At 42.1% G+C, this 25032-nt stretch overlaps 1 protein-coding gene across 4 annotated transcripts in view; it reads left to right on the top strand.

The window, feature by feature from the left end:
* FLNB (filamin B) overlaps window positions 1–25032 on the top strand; it is a 446441-nt gene that overhangs the window by 373370 nt on the left and 48039 nt on the right. For 2 of the 4 annotated variants that reach the window (XM_085624763.1, XM_085624761.1), the window contains 6 exons: window positions 900–977; window positions 1896–1998; window positions 11533–11673; window positions 14017–14145; window positions 20472–20645; window positions 22016–22174. In XM_085624763.1, the coding sequence (XP_085480889.1) occupies window positions 900–977; window positions 1896–1998; window positions 11533–11673; window positions 14017–14145; window positions 20472–20645; window positions 22016–22174 (784 nt within the window). The remainder of the gene's footprint in view (window positions 1–899; window positions 978–1895; window positions 1999–11532; window positions 11674–14016; window positions 14146–20471; window positions 20646–22015; window positions 22175–25032) is intronic. The other 2 variants (XM_085624762.1, XM_085624760.1) reach the window with 1 other exon arrangement.

The following is a 25032-nucleotide window of genomic DNA, read 5'->3' as shown; positions in this document are numbered from 1 at the left end:
AGGGCTACTGAAGTGTGTGGCACTATCAGTGCTGCAAGCCCACTAGTAGCATTTCATTTACAGAATCTGGTCACACATAGTACACTTTGCTAGGGGCTTTCACGTAAATTAAATATGTCAATTGTGGATAAGCCAATGTTACTATGTTTTAGTGACAGAGAACCTGCACTGTAGCACTGTTCAGCAGTAGTAAAGTGCACAGAATCCTAAAGCCAGCAAAAATGAAGTCAGTAAAACAGGAGGTCAGGAGGCAAAGAGTCAGGGGAAACCACACCAAAGATGCTAGGTCTAAGATAAACAATACCACTCCTCAAAGTCACAAGGATTACTCCGACACTTCTATGCTGCAAATTCAAATTTTAATGAAACCGCTGAAGCTGTTTCGTTAAAATTTGAATTTGCAGCACAGGAATGTCTGAGTAGTCCAAGTTACAAGGACTTTTCCAACAATTTTAGCATTCCCTCACTGCTCAACTCAAAATCAGGTACAAATAGACTCCGTTCACTCCTGATAGTGACTGAAAGTGCATACTGATTAGAGGTCTCAATACATTGTGATCTAAAATGTGGAAAAGCCACCTAAATTACCTGAGTTTGTAATGTAAAACACCTCAAGTAAGTTGCTAAGTATTGCCACGTGTAAATTTAAAATATAGCTGACACATAGTGTAGATGTAAAGGATTATTAGCTATAGTACCCCCTTACTTTACCATTGTACCAATTAAACTGTAATCTGTAGACTGAATTATGCCACATGGGCTCTTTTATATTGAGTGTTGTTCTGCTGTTACAAATTTTGTGAAATGCCTTGTGTGCCATGGTCTACGGATCTCTCGCAAATGTGTTGGCAAAGCACAGACACCTTGTATCAACCTAACCTCCTTTTACCACTAACCAGGCCGCAGAAGAAGTTCCGGTAGTGATGCAGCAGCAACAGCAGCAAGTTAGTGCATGCCCCCCTGGAATGGAGCCCTTGGTACAAGTTATTTTACTCTACATTTGCCTTTTTGTTGACATCTTCCATTTCAGCAATGACATGGCTGCTTTTTGGGGCTTGTTCCGTCTTCCCACACCCTCTCTGATCATATGTTCTCAACCTGTCCATTTGATTTGATCCCCGCTGCACTGACTGTACTGGAGACCGGGCTCTGATTTTAAAAAACTGCTCTTTCTACACAGGCTTTTGGAAAGAGCTGGTGAAAAACACATTTCTTTGGGAGCGGAATGCATGTTTACACTTCTCCTGACATTTCATTTTGTTTGTACGTTTCGCAGGCTTAATATACATGCACACATCTTGTTTCATCTTTTTTTCTCAGCTTCAGAAATTTCGATTACATTTTTTTTTGTGGCTGTGTTTAGGGAAATCACATTTTGGAAATGTATTTATTCCAGGATTTGCAGTATCTTAAATTCATCCGCCTCCCTATACTCATTGCATTCATTTTCTTTTCCAGGCCACATGTGACTTAACTGTTCTCTTTCAGGTTGAGCCATGGCGTGTTTCCGTGTCACCACATGTTGGCTTTCCCATGCTGGTTTGTTGCAGCTTTGAAACATGCTGGAAATTTCACAAACAGATTGCATATAATTAAGAAGCTGGAACAAATATAATCACTTAGTCCTTTAATTGGACGCAGTGTGCAAGTCATGCTACTATTGGTTGGTGTTGACTGCCTATGGTTACAGTGACATACTTCTAAATTTGTTAGTAATGTTTTAGTTACTGCTGGTCTGGAAATGTTTACAAATTTGAGCTCCAGCATACATCAAGCCAACAACTCATTTTGGTCTGATCCCAAGCAAAAATAGCAATCTGCTTGTAAAAATTCCAGTTGCACTTGGAGATTCAGAACTTTAGTTTTTGTAGTTGACAACTTCTTGTATTTTTCAGGTCTCGGAAACTGATTATGCTCCGGTCAGTGCCATGAATGGGCTGGGATTTAGGCCATTTGATATGGTTATCCCTTTTTCTGTAAGGACAGGAGAGATAACAGGTGAGAGGAAACTACAGTAATCTTGTATGATGGTCCAAGGTTAAGGAGACGTGGTCTGGTCAATATAGTTTCAGATTAGATGTGCCATTAAGTACATGAAGCAATGGCGTGCAAGTAGAACACAACGCATTGTTTGTGTGCATGTGGGTGAGTGTGCTCGTGTTCAATATAACGTATCAAAGTTTACTATAAGAAACCCAGAGGCTGGGCGGAGAATTTCACCAATGGCATTTGTCTCACTGTATCCAATTGAGTGACCACTTCTTCACGAGGACTCCAAAATACTTTACAAATGGTGGAAAAGCTGGTTTTACAAATCTACCCAATACTCAGTAAGTGTGGTCAACATTATAGTTCTATCTAGAAGGGAAAAAGTCACCTTGTTATTGAATTGCTGAAGAACAAGCTTCTCAAATTTCGATTTGATTAGGTACTTGGTGTCAGACGTATAATTCATTTTCTGACCTGGAAACTTTACCTCTACTCTGACTATCCCTATTTCCAGCCCAACATTCACTCCTAGCATTACGAACAGATGCACTCTAGTTCTTGGTTGGTCTTTGTGGTGTTCCAAGACCTAACACTGAATGCTGGAAAGTTAGGGATAATAAATAAGTATATATTGTAGATATTATTAAATGCATGACTTTAAAATCACAGTAAACGATGCTGTAAAACATGATAGTGCAATTAGAATATAAGTTTGTAGTTCAGTAGTGACCTTAATCCTTTAAATTTGTTGTAGTATTGTAGCTTTAAGTCAAGCTCTCACAATTGATCGAAGTTTATTTCCATTTTTGTGAGGCATTATCAGAAACTTTTTATTGATCTGAAAATAAGTAGGTTTTATCTTCACCGATCCTCTTTTAGTGGTTTCACTTACTTTGGGTTTTCAGAATCTTTAAACTTGAAAGCTATATTTTCCATAATCTTTGAAGCAACTGTAAAAACCCTCATAAAATCATTGTCTATTTGGATGTTAAGCAATTGGTTGTTTCTTGCCCTCTTTGTCCCATCTAATTATAGTCATAACTAGTTTGTGCTACTAGTTAAACGTGAGGCAATGGATGTTCTAATTCATGGCTATTGCTTGGCAGAGTTGCAGTCCAGGCACTGACCTTAAAATTGTGAGATCTCTGTTCTACTGATAATATACCCACTTGCCAATCTACAGCAAATTGTGTTTTCTAAAATTCAATGACTAACAGACACCACACGACTTACTGGTTTAAGTTCATTAACGTCTGGTATAGATGCTTTTGCTTCGATTAAATTGTTCTCAGTCAGTTCTGTGGTTTCTTTAACCAGAAAAACTACTCTATCAAGATGTGCTTCCAAATAGGGACAAAGAACTGGGCTAATCTTTGGTCATCTCTTATGATCGTTTCATTTTCCCCTACTAAAGCAGATATGTGGATGCCACTTAGTGTATTAGGATGAACCCAGTAGCCAGAGACCTTCTCGTGTTACCACAGACATTTGGAAGGGAAAGGTCCAGGCAGCTCTCCTCCTAATAGTATATTTTTGTTGGACTTCCTTTTTTGACACTATTTCAATCCCATAGTCCGTTTTCCAGACCCTATTTGATCACATGTGTTTATTTCAACTAATGTTATTTCAACTTTGAAATGTTTCCACATACCTATTTTATATTGTTTGGCCAACCTGATTTTCACCTTTGCATATATTTGTTCAGACTGCTTTTGATTTGAGATGACTTGTGGTTTTGCATTCAGCGTTGTGACTCCTTTTTTATGATGTTCTTCGTAGCTTAGACACAGTGCTCCCCTGTGATGGCGTACTGCACAAATAAACCCTTTCTATCTTTGAGCTGGCGGATGAATGAGCAGTTTCTTTTCTGTAGCGAAATGGTCCCGGCTTTTTGCCAGCTGGTTCCTGTAGCACTTAAAGTACATCTGACATCCATAAAGGGCTAGTCTTGATTTCTTCGGCTGATCTTGGAAGGGGAGAACGAAGACACTTTGGAAATGCGGTTCGATACACTTCTTGACTTCAAAAATATTTGTATTAATTTGAACATATTTAACAGCAAACAAAAAGGCCTCCTCTTCACTCTCAAATATGAGGCATAATTCTTATGTTACCATTAGGAGAGACCTAAATATAACTGTTGGCCCACTTTTGTTTGTTACCCCGCCAGCATTTCAATTTATCCAGTCGTTTGGGCTACTCATATTCTTCCCAACAATTTGATTTTGGTCTGTCAGAAGTATCTGGTAGAGAGGGATACAACTAGTGAAGGCTTTCATGTTCACCATCCATCAATAAGTTATGATTCCCAGCTCATGTAACAGTTTTTAACGCTTTATTTTGCTAGCTACTCCATTGGGTTCATGGTGGTTTCTGCTCCGAGTGTGTGATTAGTTCCAGCAGTAACATGCTCCAGATGGTTGCCAAAGTACAACAGCTTATATGTGGTGTCTTCCAGTTTTGAACTCTTTTCTGTGATCCAGATCTACACATCCACTATCCATCTCTTCAACAAAAGGACTTTATTAGCCTTTCACCCCATTTATATCCTCTACTTGCCCAAAGTCAGAGCCAGATCCAAAAATAGAGGCACTTGCTTTGCTGTTTTTTTGTGGAATAAGGCCTAAACTGAAGGCCTCAGGTTGTCCGCAGTGACCTGTTGTTTCTAAGGTAGTTGAAGGCAAACACGTGACCTAGTTATGTATAAAGCCAAGTCGAAGCAGATGAAATCTAAGGCAGTTGCCCATGATGTACCATACATCTTTTGGTGTCTTGCTGGTGTCAGCTAAGTATAATGTATAGATGGTTTTGTTGAGCTGTGTGGAGTTAAATCTAGCATTACCCTATACTGCCATGTTGCAGACACACACCCTTTCCTATTTCTTTTCTGATAAATCTTTTCCAGTATCTCTCTTTACCAGTAGACCTCCGGAGCATGGAGAGGTCAAGCTCTTGCATCGCTAGCAAGGCACTGTATAGAATCATTATTGTCTTCGTCCCTCATCCTAGTTTTGATATAGTATGCAATACCCCGTAAGGCTCTGGGTTCAGGTTTCCATTTCTGAAGGACATATGGACTATACTTTAAAAAGTTATTAGTTGGATGGTGCATTCCCCATCGTGATGCTTTTCTTCCAGACCTACTGTAATAGTCTTTGCCATTGGAACAACATGATTTTTTTATTTGCCCAAACATCATCTTACTCTTAATTTTTCTTGAGACTGGTGCTGCACAATACTTTCCCCACCTCACAAAGTGATGTCTAGGGTCAGTGCAGACAAAGAGAATTCACTTGATTATCAAAAGATGACCAAGAAAAATGCTTGACACATAAATGTGGTGACTGGAAACAACTGCAGTACATCTTTTAAAACGCCCAATAAAAGCATAATGTGTTCAAACACAAAATAATATTTTATAAATAAACTATTAGTATTTAGGCTTCCACTTACAAATTTTCGATCTGGTCACTTTTGGAAATCCTTTCAAAGACCAGAAATGTTTAATAAATCATACAGTGGCATATATTGTGCATTGTTAGTGAGTTTGTTAGAAATTAGATCTACATTTAGGATTGGTAAACAAATTACATGTATTCACAAATAACTATCCAGAGCAATGACAACAGTAGACATGTGTAAAATAACTTAAGATGACTCTATGTGTTTAAAGGGATCTCAAACCTTTTTTGTAATAAGGGCTACTTATGTTCAATGAAAAACATACCAAACTACTAATATTATTAGTAAGGGTATGGTGACCAAGTCGGACTAGATTACATTAGTGGCCATCCCACACAAGATTGCCAACTGTGGTTACCTCCGTGCACCAGGCAAGGTTGCCAGCAGTTATGTGAAAATGGCTTTAGAAATTTGCACTACATCTAAATGGTTTATGGAAGACAGTCATAGCTGCAATGCCCCTGGCAGGGAAACATCCTTTACCACGCAACCATTACAACGCGGTATGGTTACATCGTGGTTTTTACAACGAAAGTCGTTACACCGACTTGCACTGGAGGGCGCTCTAGACTAAGGAATAGTGTGAATTACTATTCCAACACCTTCCCTGCTGTACGTAGACTGGAGTTGGAATAGTAATTCACACTATTCCTGAATCCAGCACCCTCCAACGCAAGTCGATGTAACGACTTGCGTTGTCAAAACCGCGATGTAACATACCGCGTTGTGATGGTACGCGTTGTACCATCATACATCCCCCTGGCACCAAGATAATACATTTAATAATGTCTCCCCAATGCTTCATGATTTCACACTCAAATATCAGCTTTCAATATATTTTAGAAAACCAGCCATTTGTCTCCAAACATTAACTAAGAGGATGAGTTCTGAAAATACACACATTTTTGTCTTGAATACATGCTTTTCAATGTTGGATACATATACTAATTCAAGCAAGCCAAAACTTCTACTTTAGTCGGCTAGGCTGCACCCAGGTGAGCTTTTTACAGATAGCTGGAGAGCTACCAGTAGCTCACGAGCTACTCGTTGGAGAGGCCTAGTTTCAAGCAAAGCCAGCAAATGTTCCTGGGCAATCAACAAAGTTGTCTGTCACAGAATTAATTCAGTTAGGCAATGCGAAAGTGAGATGAACAGGGGTAGACTGAAAAACAGAGGGTTCTTTTGGGCAAAACAATGCATCGTTTTTGGCACTACTTTATTACAGTAATGCAAATGTAAAGAAGAGATTTAGCAACTCTGCCAATAGCCAGTAATTTATTTGGCGCTGTACATCAACAAAGAAGACTTGGGACCAGATGTACGTAACCTAGGGTTTGCGATTACCAAATAGCAAATTTTAGTGATTCGCTATTTGGTAATGGCAAACAGCGATGTACAAATGTGTTTTTCACACATTTAGCAATTCCCACGGGGTCGCAAATTAGCCTACCTCGTTAATATTCATGAGGTAGGTCTGGGTTTGCGGCCCACTGGGTATCTCAAAAATCACAGGGATGGTGAACTGTTGGGGTCAGCAGACTACTATGTCTGTGATTGCTTTTAAAAAAAAAGCTAATTTCTTTTTTTTTCAAAATGCAGCCAGTTTTCCTTAAAGGAAAACGAGGTGCATTTCAAAATATAAAATTAAAGTTTTCTTTTTATTTTTTAAGAATAGGTAGTGGTCTGTGGGACCACTGCCTGCTCTTCATTTGCGAATGGATTACCACCAATTCGGAGTTTGCAATAAAATGAAATGTTTTGCGATAATATTCCGGTTGCAAATCATTCACATATACCTCTGCGAGTCGCTATTAGGAAGGGATGCCTTACACACCCCCCTTTCTAATTTCGGAATCGCAAACCCAGTTTGCGATTCGGTAATAGGTTACTGAAATGCAAATTGGGCATTTGTACATACAAAAGCATCGTACGTCTGGCCCTTAGTGTATTAAGTAATTATTTGTTTTTCTGGTTTAGAAAGCTTTTGTTCTCAAGGAAACCCCTAAACTTGGCTTTGGAGTTATGTAGTGCATGTGAGTTAACTACGGCAGAGATTGTAAGGAATCAGCCGAAATCCACTCTGAGTCCAGAGTTCCTGAGCGATGAAATTGTTGCTCTTAATTCTAAGTGTTTTTTCACTATTAATTTGGAAACTTGTGATTTAGGGATGACACCATGGCCTCCGCTGATGGTAAATAATATTTGTTTAAGATAAATACATTTACCATTTAAAATGAACCAATTCCATGAACTTCAGCTTTCCATAAGAGCTCTTTTATACAGGAAATTACCCAACTGGGTAATGTATCTTTGACCACCTGAATTAAGGCTTACCGTGCACAGTCAAGTTCCTATATTAATGGTGATTGTTCAGTTAAACGCTCTTTGATTGAATTGCTACATGTATGTCATTGCACCACAGTAGAACAAGCATTTGCAATGCAATAGGTCTCGCATTATTTAAGTTTGAGCTATTGGCATTGCTAAATAATGCAACACCAATAGCTCAAACTTTAATAATGCGAGACCTATTGCATTGCAAATGCCTGTTTCTTAAGGAGGAAGGATTTAATTATATTTATGCCAATTAGAGTTCATGTATGAACAAGCTGAGCAGCGACCAATGAGAATATTGCCTGATGGTCTCAGTTTGACCATGAACATAATGCAAGCCCCTGTCTTAGGCTGCAGCAGTGACTCCTGGGTAAACTATTTGTACATATAGGAGTAGATTCATCACTCAAAGAACAAGTGCAAGTGTATAGAGCTCACTGGGCCAGGTGACGGGGTGTGTAGCAGTGCACATTATACTGAGATCTATAGGGGAGGATGTGTGTTCACAAATGTACAGTGGTGCAAAGTACTTTGAAGTCCAGCGCGAAGGGTGTGTGCACACACTACAGTACTGCAGCGTACAGTGTGGCCTGGAGTGAATGGGATATGAGCATACATGTGCAGAATACACAGACCAGGACTGTCTGATATATGTGCATACATGTGCAGTGGTGGAGAGTACAAAGGACTAGAGTGGATGATGTATGTGCATACATATGCAGCACTACAGAGTACACTGATGCCTGTAGTGGCTGGTACATGTGCATAACTGCATACACGTGTAGTACTGCAGAGTACACAGAGGCCTGGAGTGGATGGTATATGTGCATACATGTGCAGTACTGCAGATTATACTGAGGCTTGAAGTGAGTGGTATATCTGCATACATGTTCAGTACTGTAGAGTACCTTGAGGTGTGGAGTGGGTGGTATATGTCCATATATGTGCAGAAGTACAGAGTACACTAGGCCTGGAGTAGATGGTGTATACGTACATGTGTAGTAGTGATACATACACTAAGGCGTGGTATGGAGGGTGTATGCATGCATGTGCAGTAATGCAGTGTACACAGGCCAGAAGTGGGTGGTGTATGTGTACATGTGCAGTACTGCAGAGTAGATTGAGGCCTGGAGTGGCTGGTGTATGTGTATACATGTGCAATGCTTCAGAGTACACTGAGGCCTGGAGTAAATGGTGTATGTGTATAAGTGCAGTAGTGATACATACACTAAGGTGTGGTATGAAGGGTATATACACACAGGTCAGGAGTGAAGGGGGTGTGCATATATGTGCAGTACAGTGAGGCCTGAAGTGGGTGTTATATGTGTATACATGTGTATTACTGTTGACTACACTGATGCCTTGGGGGTGGTATATGTGTATACATGTGCAGTACTGTAAAGTACACTGAGGCCTGGAGTGGCTGGTATATGTGGGAGGTATATGTGTATACATGTGCAGTACTGCAGAGTACCCTGAGGCATGGAGTGGGTGGTATATGTGTATACATGTGCAGTACTACCGAGTACGATGAGGCCTAGAGTGGGTGGTATATGTGTATACATGTGCAGTATTGTAGAGTACACTGAGGCCTGGAGTGGGTGGCATATGTGCATACTTGTTCAGTACTGTAGAGTACCCTGCACTTAATAGTCAACACTGCATTTATGACAGTCTGCCACACGGTGACGCTGCTCATCTATTTTAGAGATGAGCAGAACAACGGTTGTTTATGAACACAATATACGTTAAAAATAAATAATACCTACTTTTCCAGCCATTCCTTTCGCTTTGGGGACCTGGAATAATCTGAACTGTCGCACTTGCAGGCGAGAGAGATGGTTAGTAGTTGTTTTGGTACTGTCATTGGCAGCGATGGCAAGGGTGTTGGGTGGTGTAAGCTGCAGTGGCCTCCTAGTCAGGGCCTTGAAACTTAATATTTTACAAATTAAGCACTGTTTTTAGGATTCAGGGAAGATTAGTTTAGGGTGATGAGGAGTTCTTCTGGATGATGGATGAGTGGTGTTTAAGGGCGATGAGGGTTTTTTAGGGTTCAGGGATGGGTGGAGTTTGGGTGTGCTGAGGTGTTTGAAGGGATATGGGATGGGTGCAGTTTAGGCTAAGAGACATTTTTTTCAGGTTTCATGAGAGTATGGAGTTGGGGGTAGTAAATGATTTTATGGTTCAGGAATGGTGGATATTTGGGGTACAAAAGGATTTTAGGCTTTAGGGATCAGTGCAGTTTAGATGTGATGAGGACGTTTAGGGGGCAGGAATTGTGAGGGGTCAGCGATGGTTGGTGTTTATGGGTGGTGCTGGATCAGCGAATTAAAAGCATCCAAAGTAATTGTTTGACAATGTGAAAGATATAAATAGGAAATTATGTTCTTTGTGGTAAAGCACTGAAAATAATATCTCCGACAAAACTCTTTCTGAAAGTAGGAGCTGCAACCATAGCATTTAGACTTTACAAATTAACAGTCAAAAGCCAATTGCGACCAAAAAGAAATTGCCATTCATTCTGAAAATGTCCATTAAACAGTTTAGATGAAATGGTTTCTCCGCAATGGTATTCCATGAAATCTTTTTTCTATGAAATCACATACAGCCAAGTTCAAGATGGAATTTCCTCTTAAGGTGAAAGGTGAATTAGTTATAATTTAGACGTTTAAGCTGATATTCTATGTGCTTGTTTTTTTAAGTGAATGCTTGGTGCTTACTGCCAGAACTATTTGTTTTGAAGTGTTGACTCCTAGACAAGCCTTCATATACTTAGACCAAGCAGCATTCAAGTGCTGTACAGCATAGGAGAAGGCAAATACAACTTTCTATAAAGCATAACACTAACATTGGATGACATATGTTTGCAGAAAGTGAAGTCATAAATCAAAAGAAACCACTGCTCGAAATGTATCAAAATAATCCAGAAGCACCAATGTTTTTTATATTTTTCTGAAAAGCTTGTACTGAATTCTCCAGTCTCAAAAGGAACTGGCAAAGAATTCCAAAGGGCTGTGACTGTGGTGACCACATCACTCAAAGCCCTTAGGGACACTGGGCCTGATTTAGAGATTGGCAGACAGATTACACCATCCCAAACATGGCAGATATCTCCTTGGCCTTATTACAAGTGTATTATATCCCTTGGCCCTTATAAAAAAGACATACAGGAGATCTGTCACATTTCAATGGAGTTACCTGTCCACCAAACTATAAATCAAGCTCACTTTCTGCAGTCCTGCACTTTACACCTACAAATCATTGATTTCTGGTTTGTGTGTCTAATTAGTTGAGTTGAAACAAAACAAGACAACAGTGGCCACAAAGCATTAGTCTATCGCTCCAAAGTCCAGGACTACAAACAGTGTCCGTAATGACCTTAAGGGTGGTGATCACCATAGTTGTGGCAATGTTTGCAAAAGACTTATTCACCATCCTGGGTAACTTAAGATCCGGAACCTCTAGCCTCCGCATGTTAAGTCTTCATGTGCTCTCTGTGCCTTCGGAAACCTTATGTTTATTAACAAAATACTTGCTGCTCCATTATTCGTATTCACTAGTGCACAGCATTCTAAGTTCTGAGGTTGTGTTGGAATGAGGATTGACTCTTTGACTGAGATTGGGTGGAAGGAAGACCTGAATTGATTATTTTTGTTGTTTGATGAAATCGCCTGCTTTTTTTGTAAGTCATTTGAAGTAAGCTCTTCCTGGATGACTTTAACATACCATCTTACGCTTGTCGTACAGGAGAAGTTCATATGCCTTCAGGAAACACTGCGCCTGCAGAAATTGTTGATAACAAGGACGGCACAGTAACTGTTCGATACACACCAACAGAGACAGGGCTGCACGAGCTGCATATAAAATATAATGGTCTTCACATCCCAGGTGAGTGTGGAATGTTGATATCTCAAATTAATGTTGGATTGGAAGTGTTGATTGCATGCCTCACAGTTTCAGCTTCCTGTGTTCTGCTTTGTTTATCTATTTATCCGTCACTACTTACCTGAAAATTAGAAATGAGCTTCATTTTAAATGGTCCAAACATTTTCTCTTTTAACCCCTTCCCTGCTCATGACGGAACCACTCCGTCATGAGCCACGGGTGCCGTGTGCTCATGACGGAGTGGTTCCGTCATGCTGCGGCCGTTGGCGGCCGCTCCGCCCATGCGGCGCTAATTCCCCGCCTGTGCGGGCGATTAGCGCCGTGGGCGGAGTCATGACAGAACCACGCCGTCATGAGCACAGCTCACCCGTGACTCCTGACGGCATGGTTCCGTCATGAGCACGGCGCCGCCGTAGTGCCCCCAAACCCCCCCCCAGCGCTGCGGCGGAATTCCTGCCGCAGCCAAGGGGTTAAGCTTCTTTAATAGCATATTTACATTTCTGCAATTAAAAGGAAATAATGTTTTACTCAATGCCTCAGCAGCGTCTGAAATTGATCAGTGGAGCACATTTGCTCTGTAACTGGTGGTTCATTCATTTGTAATATTGCTAAATACTAAGCACCCGGCTGCCAAAATTATCTTAGGTTGATCGTAGATCAGTACCGAGATCCATGAACTGACTTATGTTTCAGTGGTGTTTTCAGTTCTTTTGCGGTACATATTGTTTCTGGTCGGGATTGATGAACTTGAAACCGGTCCCAGGATGCTTGTTTCCGGTCCAGGGAAGACATGGCTTGGCAGTTCGGCCTGGACTGTTCCCATGAGGCACAGTGTCAGACTGATTTGCATATGGCCATGTCTGAACTGGGGTGGTGGAGTGAGCTAAAGAATGATGATGGATTAAACCCAGATCAGTTGAATGGGGGTGAGTGTTTGATTTGCTCAAGCGCTCCGTCCATCATCCCCTTTGGTATCGCTACTTTTTGTAGACAGCAAAGGCATCTGCAAGAGGTGGCTTCAGACGTACCAGAAGGGAAGGAATGCCTTGTTTTGTAAATGCAGTGGGATCTGCAACAGGGTTGATGTCCTAGAGGAAGTGGAAAGTAGATAAGGAGTTGATAAACTAGAAGGCAAACTGTGGCTTCAATGTGGAGCAGACACACTACGAGCAGTAGTGTAAGATGCGATACATGCCACTGGAGTCAAGCCAGCCTGGCTGATGAGGGGTGATGCTCCGAAACCGGTACCAGGATGCTTGTTTCCAGTCCAGGGAGGTCCTGTCCTGGCAGTTCAGGCTGGACTGTTCCCCTTGGAAACCGGGTCAAGACTGATTTGCATATGGCTGGGCCTGAAGTGGTAGGGCATGGGGAGCAAAACAACAATGGATTTAGGCCCAGATCACATTCACCCCAGATTTAGGCCTGGGTGAATGTTTGACATTGTGCTGCATTCTGTCCATCAATTGTACAACCTAACCAGACGTCATCAAATAAAGAAACATTCTGGAATTCACATTGTTGGTGACTGTTGAGGTATGACAGGGTTAGAGTTCAAGCGTTGTTATTTTCACTGGATGCCCCCTTTAAACAGTAGAAAAGTGGATTTGTATTGCAGCATATACATCATTTTGAGGCCTCGCTTAAAGTGCAGAACTTTTCCGTTTCTGCAGGCCACTTCTTCAAAATACAGGAAATGTGGAACATCTCGCCATGTGTCCGTGATTAGAAGACTGGGTGATCCTCTAGGAATACTCTGGATTTCTATTTCGAGTTAGTTTATGCTTTAGTCTATTTTTATTCTTCCCCTGAAATTGAGTTAACTTAAATGGAGGGCAAAATCGTGTTGTCCTTTGAGGTCAAACAGGGGAAAACTGCGTTGATCCTGAAAACAGTGAAATGTAAACCATATCAAATACAACAAACGGAAATATCCCTCAAACACCTGGAGCCTGGAGGCATGAGGAGGGCTGGTGTCTAGACGGGTGTTTATTGATTTGAATCTGTGCGCCATGTAGACCTCGCGCATAGCGAAGCAGTCACCTCTGGTCAGCACACAATACAAAATAAAGGAACATTCACCTAAATATGAAATACTATTCAAAGAAACTACATATTCATTTCAACAGAAAACTGTGGAAATAGCTAGATTCGTCTATGTATGGCTTGTGTGTATGGCACGGGGGAAGGGGGGGGGGGGAGTCCAGGGCTCTGTCTACTTCATCTCTGGGGTTTGTTCAAAAGCAGGGTGTGTACTATATCAGTGTTCAGCTGTTGTGCTTTTAGCTTGCACAACTTCTGTACCGTGGTGGAATCTCCTAACCTGGCTCTGTTGTCCATTTTTTGCAGAAAGTCCCCTACAGTTCTTTGTCAACTATCCGAACACTGGGAATGTCTCCGCTTATGGGCCTGGGCTTATATATGGCGTAGCCAATAAGCCAGCGACGTTTACAATCATCACAGAAGATGCTGGAGAAGGTACGTCTTGACCTACATCACGAATATGTGTCAAGGTAGGGGCACATACGTTTTTCAAAAAGGAGGATTTCTGTGTCGACTAAGAAACATAAAGAACATGGCCTCACCTGCTGCAAGGTCCATTCAGGCTGCTCCTTCACCTGTCTTAGACGGTTATATACTCAGCGGTATTGCCTGCCATTTCATTTTCTATAGTTATGTCCACAGGGGTCTCTGGGAGGATGCTCCATGAATTTGCTTACATTTCCATTAAAGAATATTGTCTGATGTTGCGCTTCCTCTTCCGGCTCCCACGGCTCCTTCTAACAGTTCCCGACTACTGTCTGCCTCTTCTTCTCTTACTACACCGCTGGAAGTCAGAAGTAGGGATTGGGCGGAGGGCACTCGTTTTGCCCTTTATCTGGAGCTGGGAGCCTGTGCCTGCTGATTTCTCTACCCAGGAATACAGCTGGGTTGGAGAGATGTCAGTGCGCATGACGGTTAGGGTGACCAACTGTCCGTAAATTTCACAGACCGTCTGTTATTTTAGTATGAGGTCTGTAAGGCGTCGAACGCCTTACAGACATGATACTAAAATCAAATTGGGGAATTTCAGGAGGGTATGCTGTTCCTCTGCGAGAGGCCCCGTGAGTTTAAAAGTTTCCACTCTGGCCTCTCGCACTTATCTTTTAATCTGTAGACTGAGGCTGCCTGCAGCAGCCCCTCCCGGCCTCGCAGACTGTGGACTGGCCCGTTGTCATTCAGAGACTGCAGGCGATTATCACAGATAGAACGACAATGGGCCCTATTATAGTGACAGCATGTGGTGTGTCTTCTCCTGCACAAATCTTGATTGCAGAAAGGGCCTGATGTCCCTTTGCAAAGCTGCAGGCATACTGAAAACTGTGAAGTGCACGATTGTCTCGACCTTGTATAAACTTATTTTGACTTGTACTTATTTTGGTTGAATATTTACTTATTTACTATTGTGCGACCTCCTTTGATATGTCTGTAAAACGTATGTTTTGTCCCAAATTTGTGTCCTGAATTTTGACCCTCTGTCCTGAATTTTTGTCTTGAATTTGGACTCTTTGTCCTGAATTTTTACACTGACGGTCCTGAATTTTCACCCATGCCACTTGGTCACCCTAATGATGGTTTGGCCGACCTTAGACGGCTGGCTAAACCGTCATGCCCACTGGCAGCAGGGCCCACCACTCCTCCTCCCCTTCTGCAGTGCTGAGGCCCCGCCCCCAAGACTCCGCATTAGGACGACAAATATAATGATCTGCATTAAGATAATTGTATTTTTCGTTTGCCTCTGCGGGCAGTGAGGCGACGCTCCACCGCCATAACGGAGGAGCCGCCCCTGTCTCTAAATCTATGATAGACGCCGAGTTTAATGCTGACGATGGCTTATGCTGGGCGAGGGGTGCTTCAATGAAAAAAGTCTCAACTGATCAACACATTGCTCACTGATTCCTGGTGCCTTATGTCATAATACTTTGCACAAGTGAAGTCACCAGGTACTGAAATGCAAAGTGCCTTGGTATAGGGTTGCCGTGTTTGTTGTATTCTGTCCCCGTCCCTTAGAGCGTCACAGGCATACCTTGCAAGTCATGGTGCTTCACAGTTTAATATTTGTCATTGTTTTATTGTTTTAAAATCAAGGCACAGGGCTTGTCCAGAAATGTACCACTTGTTCTCCCTAAGATTTTTGTTAAGCTGCACTCTTGGTTGAAAGCAATCTTCGGCCATAAAGGTTTTCTTTGATCGCTCTTCATAAACTAAACTCAAGGTCAGGATTGGCACTGTATACAGTATAAACTGGGCGGCGGAAATGGCTTGTCGTTTTTATGCATTCTGTGAAATTATTTTACTGCTTATTGCCTGGTGATCACATTCAGTTGTACCAAACCCCTCCACTTTGCGAATGACAAAGGGGTACTATAAAGCTTACTCTGAACTTTAAAGTGTGCAGACATGGCATTGTGATGTGTGTGTGAGCCTATCCGTATTGAAAGGCCAGTGTGTCCAATGTAGTTCCACGAGGGTCAGATTCTTTTGATGACCATTACCCACTTAAATTAGTTCTTTATAGGTTCACTCTGTGTAAAAATATTTTATGTGAATAAACCAAACGTCTGACATGGGTTCCGCCCTTCCGTACCTGCTTTGGACACCTCTGTCTTAGAGGTATGAGGGAGAGGGTCTAAGGAAAAGAAAGGCATGGAGATTCATTCAAACATGTGTAATGTGTACTATGCTATTGAGCATCACGTGGAGTTTGAGTTAGTTGTCATGTCTGCCAAAGAACGCGGTAATCTTCAACCATGATTAGGAAGCAACGGGTAAACAAAAAGTTTGGGTAGGGAGAATGGGTGTAAGATGTAAGGATGCAGAAAAGATAAGGTTACTCGGGTAAGTAATACCCAGACAGTATTTTGAAGCCAAATCTTGGAGGAGTCAGATTTGTCCGTGCAAGAATACAAAGTATTGAGAATGAAGAAATGGCGCTCTTGTTGCACCTCTTGCGACCCCCCCCCCCCCCCCCCCCCATCCCCACCCTGGTTAACGATACTGGGGCTCTGATTAACTCCAGGGGATTGGAATTTACAGGCAATACTGGTTGGACCCTGAGATTTCCCTGAGTAATGCGAGATTACCAGGGGAATCAGTCATTCAGAGTTGGATTCCACCACTTCCTAATTTTCACTCGCAGCTTCCCCTGGAGAATTTGGTTTCTTCTAAAAGATTAAATCTCCGGGGGTAAGGTGAGGGGTCCTCTATAACTTCGCAGCCTTAATAATATCCAAAGTGGTTGGTGTTGGTAACATGGTTACCGGCCCCATCCAGAATTACCGGTCACTCCTAATGGAGGACTAAGAACAGAATGGGTAGGAGAAAGCACCTGAGATTACCTAAGTACAGTTGTAAACAAAAAAAGTGACAGATCAGTGTAATCCTAATATCATCTGAGAGGAGACAAGTCTTCAGTCAGAAAAGGTCACTAAGTGACCGGAAAAAATGGGTTCCTGTTATCAGGATCAGACGCCATCAGAATTGGATCCCCTGAGAAACGAAGTATTGTGTAGTCAAATGCAGAAACATAAGGGCGACAAATACAGAGGACTGTGAATCTGTCTATTTTAATATTGTCTTCTGAGTTTCTACTTTGTTGGTGAAGTTCTTTTAATTAATTGAATTAAGCAGGCTTGGCTTACTCTACGCTGACTTATGCTTATTTTGTTCTCTCTTTAATGGTCACGGTGAGGGTTCAAATCGTTAGGGCTTCTGAACCCTCAAACCCTTTGCACTATACATTTATTTGTATTTGTGTAATGAGGTAACCAAGCTCCTTCACAAGAAGTGTGGTATGCTACTACACAAAACAGATGCCTGAGAACTAGGCAGTAGGTTGCCACATAAAATAAAAGGGTGGAGAACAAGCATATGCACACATACACAGCATTAAAGATGAGCCGTGGATTAACGGCGAGCGTGTGGTCAGGTTGTTAAAAAGTGCCAAGGGATTGTAGGGATGTTTGTGGGTCTCCGAGGAGAGCTCAGGTCTCACAGGAGGATTTCGAGGGGTGTGATGATAGCCTTCATGGTCTAGTGGGGTTCACAATGGATGGCTCTCCGGTCTAGTGGACCAGGACCCAGGGCAGAGGGACAGACCATGCCAAGGTTCTGAGCCACTGTCCAGCACATGGAAGATTAAGGATGAGCAGGCAGTGCTGATGCTAATGTTGCTTTCCAGGTAAGGAGGTCTCTAAACACCAGAGTGAAAAACCTGTGCATGGCCTTGTAATGAGCCAAGAACAGCTTTTAGTGTTAGCTGTGTGGGATTAATGAGGTGTGATCAGTGTGTGTGTTGCACAGTTGATGACTTTCTGTAGGATACTGAAAGTATACTGGGGGAAACAGTTGAAGGTGTTCTACTATTAGATGACCTTGTTAGGGAATAGAATATGTTGCTGGATTCTACATGTCCTTCGGATTTGAAAGTGGTCAGTATTCACTAGGGAGAGATTCAAGAAAGTCATATTTATACCGCTGTTCAGAGTATGCCCAGAATTCTTGGTTGAGGGGGAAGGGATGAGGATTTCTGGGGGGGACTGAGATGTGGTGATGCAGCAAAAAGGTTGCAGGGGACGAGGGGAACGGAGGACCTTTGTTGTGGTAGAGATCACTATTTAAGAGTGAAGGGTCCTTAAGTGACGGGTGACAGTGACGCAGGTGATGAATTTTGACAGGCTATTGGGGATAAGGTGAGAAGACAGATCTGTGTTTTCCGTGTTTGGGGGAAGAGAAACCAAGTGATGAGATATTACCGAAAGAAGTAATGCTGATTTGAAGGAGAGAGGACTAAGGACGAGGTTTTTTGGGACACCCACCAGAAGTCAGATAGGTGCTGAAGTGGTGGAGCACTAGGAGACAATAAATTAATCAACAGTGGTGATGAAGCTGACAACATAGCTAAGGGTGGTGCCAGTGGAGTGTGGATAGTGGTGATGAAGCGGAGGGCCCTGGTAGAAGTGTCCCTAGAAGAGTGTGGATGATGGTGGGGATGCTGAGGTCCTGGCTAGGAGTTTTCCCAAGAGGAATGATGGTGGCAGTGAAGTTGAATACCTAGCTGGGAATGGTCCCAGTAGATTGTGGATGGTGGTGATGAAGATCATGACCCGGTAAGGAATGGTCCCAGTAGATTGTGTATGGTGGTGATAAAGCTGAAGACCTGGTAGAGAATGGTCCCAGCAGAATGTGGATGGCAGAAACCAGATTCAAGTAGTTGTGGTCGGCTAGGTGTGGGTGGGGAAGTCGAGCGGTAGCAAGTTGAATAATAGCCGTTCTAGAGTTGTGGAGAAGGCGGTCTTAAAGGAGTGGCCTCACCGCCTGGGAAATACCACAAAACATCAGTCAGACACTGACATTATAGTTGTATCTCTGAGGGAAACAAGTTGTGGAAGCAGAAGCTAGCTAATGATTACGCAATTAATGCCCACCACAGAATAGATTGATGGGAAATTGTACGAAGGCCATGATAGAAATGTCTCTCTCTATCAACAGAGGCCTAGGTTCGTAGTGGACAATTTTGACAGAGGCCCCGCAATGTCGGTGGTACTTGACATTTTCTTGCTGCAAGGGCCCAGCACTATATATTTAGGGCCGTTTTATCAGGTACCTGAGACTGTTGCACAGGTGGGCCCTCAGCACCAGAAAGAAGGCGCTTGACAAAAGACAGGGCACTTACATGTAAACGATGAGGGCTTTTATATGGAAATTGACTTGATATTCCACACACCTAGTCTGGGCAGGTATGGAGTGTAAGCTCTAAGGGGATGGGCATGTACCAAGGATAACCTAGTCTAACCACTTGGCTAGAAATTGGGTTTGTCCTTTCCCCAGTCACTAACATACTCGGTGGACCACATCTTGCAGTTGTTTATTCGACAAACAAACCAACCCGATATAGCTGCTATGGGGGAGCAATTTTGGGGTGGCAGATGCTTTTGGGGGGCTCAGGCACAAAAGCACGTCCTTGTATGCATATTCTACTGCATGTCACAGCGGTACACAATATTTATTTATTTGTGTGGTTATTCTAGTGTTTTGTGAAACGGCGCAGACCTCACTTTGTGAATTATTGGTTGACGAGAAGGATGTTTTAGCATCTGCACATAACCTGAAAAATGTTAAACATCTGTGCGTTCAGTTGATATGGGTTTTATTGCAGTTGTGCACACAATAAATCTAAAAATCACATTCCAAAAACAAAGAAATCAGTCAGCCGTTCGTGATTGCACGAGACACTAATCTAATAATCCTGGAAAACGTTTGAGCTAAGTGGAGACTGCTACACAAGTAATCAAACCAAAGACGTGATCTAATGCAAACAATATGACATTTTTCACATTATCGCAACAATTGCACTTTAAGGAGTGTACATTACGTACTGTCTTTGGCAGTATGTCACCGCGGCCTACTTTTGTTATGATGTACAGCCTGCTCAATGGGAAATTTATAGGTGGACTATTTTCTTTTATTCTCCTGGGTATATATGTATGCTAAAATTAAATGACTACATCAAAACAGAGCACTTGTGGCACGTGCAGCTGCTTCATTAATCTCAAATGACGTGTATTCCTGAAATCTCCATCCACTGGGAAAGTCTCTGGGTTAGATTAGCGAATGCAAATTAGATAATTTGTTTCAAATTAGTGATTCTAAACATCTGTGTGTACCTGACATGATATAACTAAACATGGCAGTAATTCAAAAAATATCCTCTGAAAAGATCAACAATGAAATGGGAACTGACATGTTTCACTTTCTTTCCACAGGTGGGCTGGATCTGGCCATCGAAGGACCTTCTAAAGCAGAGATCAGCTGCATTGACAATAAGGATGGCACGTGCAGTGTGACCTACTTGCCGACGCTACCCGGGGATTACAACATCATCGTAAAATACAATGAGACCCATATCCCGGGTAGTCCATTTGTTGCCAAAATCACAGGTAACTGCGCTTGCACAATTGAACGACAAGCACCATACCCGAAGCCTCTTAATACTGTTCTTTTAATGTAAGTGAGTAGTGTAGTGAAGAAATGGCATTGGCCCAGTGCTTAATTTGAGCCGGTAGTTTCCGGTGCTGGGCACCAGCACTTAATTTTCAACACCGGCACCTATGCCAGTCTGCCACATGGCGGCGCTCTTTATTTTATTCAGAAGTGAGCAAAACAACAGTTGTTTATAAATTCAATTACATTAAAAACGATTAATACCCACCGTCCAAGCCATTCTAATAGCTTTGGGGACCTGGAAGAGTCTGAATTGCCACATTTGTTGGAGTGTGATAGCTAGTAGTTGTGTTTGCATTGCCATTGGCAGCGTTCGTGGGAGCAATGAGTGGTGCATGCTGAAATGGCCTCCTATCGAGGGTCCTGGCACTTTTTGTTTTACAAGTTAAGCACTGCATTGGCCAAATTGAACCAGAGTTTTTTTTGTACGTTTACATAAGAAGGGTAGTGCATCACAGACCCTCACTCACAGAATAAAGATTTGACTGACTTGCGAACCTAACTCACTCATACTACCACAACATATTGTAAGTCATATCTTATCATTCCTAAATATTATCAAGGTGTCTCACACCCAATTTGTACATATAAATACAGTGCCAGCAAAAGGAGGAGTGAATGTAGAAAATGGCACTGAAAGACTCTCAAAAACCCAAATGTTTAAATTGGGCATAAAAAGAAGGGTTTATTTCTGTCTGGGAAACTATTTTGCTAGCAGAGAAAAAAGACAAAGTTAAATGTTCTACTGCATACTTCCAAGAAGCTAATTTAGACATTCCCCAGAAGTACGTTTAGGAAAGCAGGATTACTCAAGGGAATCTCCAATTTGTGTGGATTTCTGCGTGTGCTCCTGGTGATTTTGGGAACTTCTCAGGAAGAAAAGAATGTATTCAAATCAGAAGAAAATCTAAAATAAGTAGATTTCAGATATTTTAAAAAGGTGGTCCTGAACTCCTAAAATGAGTGAGTCTTAAATTGAAATTAGTTTTAAAATAAGCTCACAATTTTAGATAACACTTCTGCTACCCCACGGGTTATTTCTTTAAGAAGCTCTCAGACTGCCCACCAATGAATCGCACAATTCTTAGGGGAAGCAGGGATATGTGGCTTCTTGTACATTGATGACTGTTGATATTCAGATTTATGGTGTATGGTCCAAATAGGTTCATTTTGCCTGATTGTACAAGGCTAGCTGTGGATTTTATTGTAACATACATTGAAATTTATAGGACTCGTTTTTAATTTGTTTGTATTTAATGAATGTAGATCTGACATGAATGTACCCTTCCCAATTCTGTGTTTGCAGACGACAGCAGGCGGCGTTCCCAAGTTAAGCTTGGCTCCGCTGCTGATTTCATGCTAGACATCAACGAGACTGATCTCAGCCTGCTGACTGCCAGCATCAGAGCCCCATCTGGCCATGATGAGCCCTGCCTTCTGAAGAGGCTTCCGAACAACCATATTGGTGAGTAGAGTAAATCATACAATATAGGGTGAGCTCACGTTGGATATTACTCATGGATATGTAGGTACCAGGGCTTTCTGCTTGTCGAAGACCAGAGAATATACCCTGAAATGCACACTTCAAACTGCAGAGCAATCTATCGGCAGCAATGTCACCATTCTTGTAACAGGCTACGTGACCGACTTCTGTACACCATGGACAATTGATTTGTGCACTGCTCTGCTTGTGGGACTGTCACTGTCGGAGGTCATACAGTGATGTAGATCTTCATTGACCTTTGTCACCATGAGAAACTACTATGTTCCTAATGAAGGAGTAAATGGCAAACTGGCCTAATACCACCATCTCCACCAGACTGCAGTATCATGATCTATGTCTCAAAACTTTGAGAGTTCATATATTTTCTTGGTGCTGATATCAGGATGTTTTTATGCAATCGTGAGATTTGGGATTAATTAGCCCCTGTCAGGCACTGGGGAGGTCCGCCTAATGGAGAGTTCCATGACTGTGCAGGGAAACTAATTTGAAGGCTGAGTTCATTTAGAAGACCATGGAACTCCAAGGTGGCGTGCAATTGACTTAAATTTTACAACAGAGGCTATTTTGTTCCTTACAATACATGTTGACACATCACTCTTCCCTCAAGTCACTAAAGTCCTTGGTGTCTTGCTGTTTCACATGAAAGAGATAGTATAGCTCCAGAAATGAAGCATACAAGCGGAAACTAGTGTGAAATTAAACTCATCAAAAAGCAGTTAGTAATTTGTTCCAGATCCTAGGGGTGCATGCTGAAAAGGCTTGTTATCTTGTTTTTCGTTTTGCAGTGTTTAGTCTCTAATCTGGCAATGTCGGAGCTTCTCATTCGGCGTTTACCTCCAGATATTGCTAGTTTGTTAGCTAGATAGACAAGGGTCTTAGTGTAGAGGGCCTTGTAAGTGGTGCAGCTGATCTTGATGGTGATCCAGGTTAGCTGGGGGAGCCAGTGTTGATTCTTTAGCGTGAGGGTTAAGTGGTCCGATTTCTTCAGGCGTTCACTGGACAATGCAGCTGCATGAAAGATGCCTTTCAGGGGAGCGAGGGTGGTCTATGGGATGCCCTTGATCACGGTGTTGCCTCCATTTAGATGAGAGAGGACTAGGGCTTGAACTGACATTCTGAAGTCTTCTAAGAGAAAATGTTTCACTTCTTTCAGGAGCGAGTGTGGTACCAAAGCTGTTATGGTCTTCTTGGCAATGTGTTCTCTGAGTGAGAGGTTCAAGTGGGAGGGGATGCGGCTAGAGGTGCTGACTTTGGAACTGGGGAATCAGGTTTGAGTTCTGGCCTTGGCTCAACATCCTGTGATCCTGGGCAAATCACTATCTCTCTCATGCCAAAAAAATAAACAAAATCTGTAATGTATTCTGGTATTCTTGTAAAGTGCTCTAATGCCATTGTGGCATAATTGTGGTACATAAAACTGTAAAACACTAAAAAGAAAAGAAAAATTACACTTGAATGTGCGGGATTTGGTTTGTTATGTTAATTGGGTTGTGAACCCGGTTAGGTTTAAGGTAGAGAGCTGTGACTGAAAATAGAATGTTTGACGTTGCTGGAAAACAGGAGGAATTCAGTCTTTTGTGGTTTAGCATCAGTTAGTTTGGTGGCATCCATGTCTGGATGCATTCAAGCAGACTTTGAGCTTCTGTATGTAACCGCTTGAGGGGATTTTGAGATAGAGCTGGGTGTCATCAGCATACTGGCGGATCTTGGTGTTGCGGTATTGTATTTTACTGCATTCTGTTGAACCTTTCTTCAGCCTCCGTGGTGTCCTCCTGTCTTTTTTGGACTGCAGCTGTGGAACAAGTCCTTAACTAACATTTTAGTTGATATCTTTACAAGATTGCAGCTTTAGTCTGGTCTAGATTGAAATGTTGTCGTAGCCACCCATCATTTGTTTCGTCCAATAGCACATAATAGACTTTTTCGAGTCTCATCTGTAGATAGTAGCCCTAGAGAAATGGGCTAACATGGGCAGCGCGTGGGTCAGTATAGTGCTGGACTCTCAAAGATGCTATTTTCAAAGTCTAATAGACTATAATATGGAGTGTCAGGAATATTTTTGGGGGGTCCTTGATACGTAGCCAAAATGTAGTCCATTAAAGACATAGGTCACTGTACAATGGGTCATACAAAGTCTACATCTCCTGTACGGCAGTAGTCTGGAAACACTGTCTGTATTATCCTTGAGTCTATAAAAAGCTAACCATTGAATAGCAGGTGGAAGGTAATGCAGCCATGCCCTGATTAAGAGGGAAGCACAATCTCAGGACACTCGCACCTCCTATTGTAAAGTGGGAGAAACAAAATATGTTTATGGTATGTGCTTTGTAGTGATGCCTTTTGTTCATAGGACATATCAGGGGTGGCAAGGATTGAAAATGGAGGATGGTGTGAAACTGTGGAGAAGCTTGGCTTTAACTAATATAAAAGAATGAAAAGGCTTGTGTGATGATGTGAATATGAAAGAGTGAAGCAGCTCAATTGTTGGAAGCGTGGATGAGTGAAGGTTAGAATATGAATGTACAAGGATTCAGAGACTTTGGTAGAGTGATGCGTGAAAAGAGTATGTGGGTGCCTAGTATGAATGAGTTCGGAGTATGAGCAATAATAAGTGAAGATAAATGACGGGGACAAGTGTGCATCACAACAACAGTCACGCCAGTGGTGAGCTAGTAAACCTTGTACCTCGGTTACAGGCTGTGTTATGTTTAGTGAAAATGAAATGTGCTGTGAGTGGATATCCCATGAACAATGACAATGTGGATGACAAATCATGAGCTTGACACATGGAATAGCCTTTTTTATTTTCTAAAGTGGAT

The sequence above is a fragment of the Triturus cristatus genome, chromosome 9 (assembly GCF_964204655.1).
Source record: "Triturus cristatus chromosome 9, aTriCri1.1, whole genome shotgun sequence".
Taxonomy (NCBI): domain Eukaryota; kingdom Metazoa; phylum Chordata; class Amphibia; order Caudata; family Salamandridae; genus Triturus; species Triturus cristatus.
The sequence above is the reverse complement of the archived record's forward strand: the minus strand, read 5'-3'. Positions and strand labels throughout refer to the sequence as shown.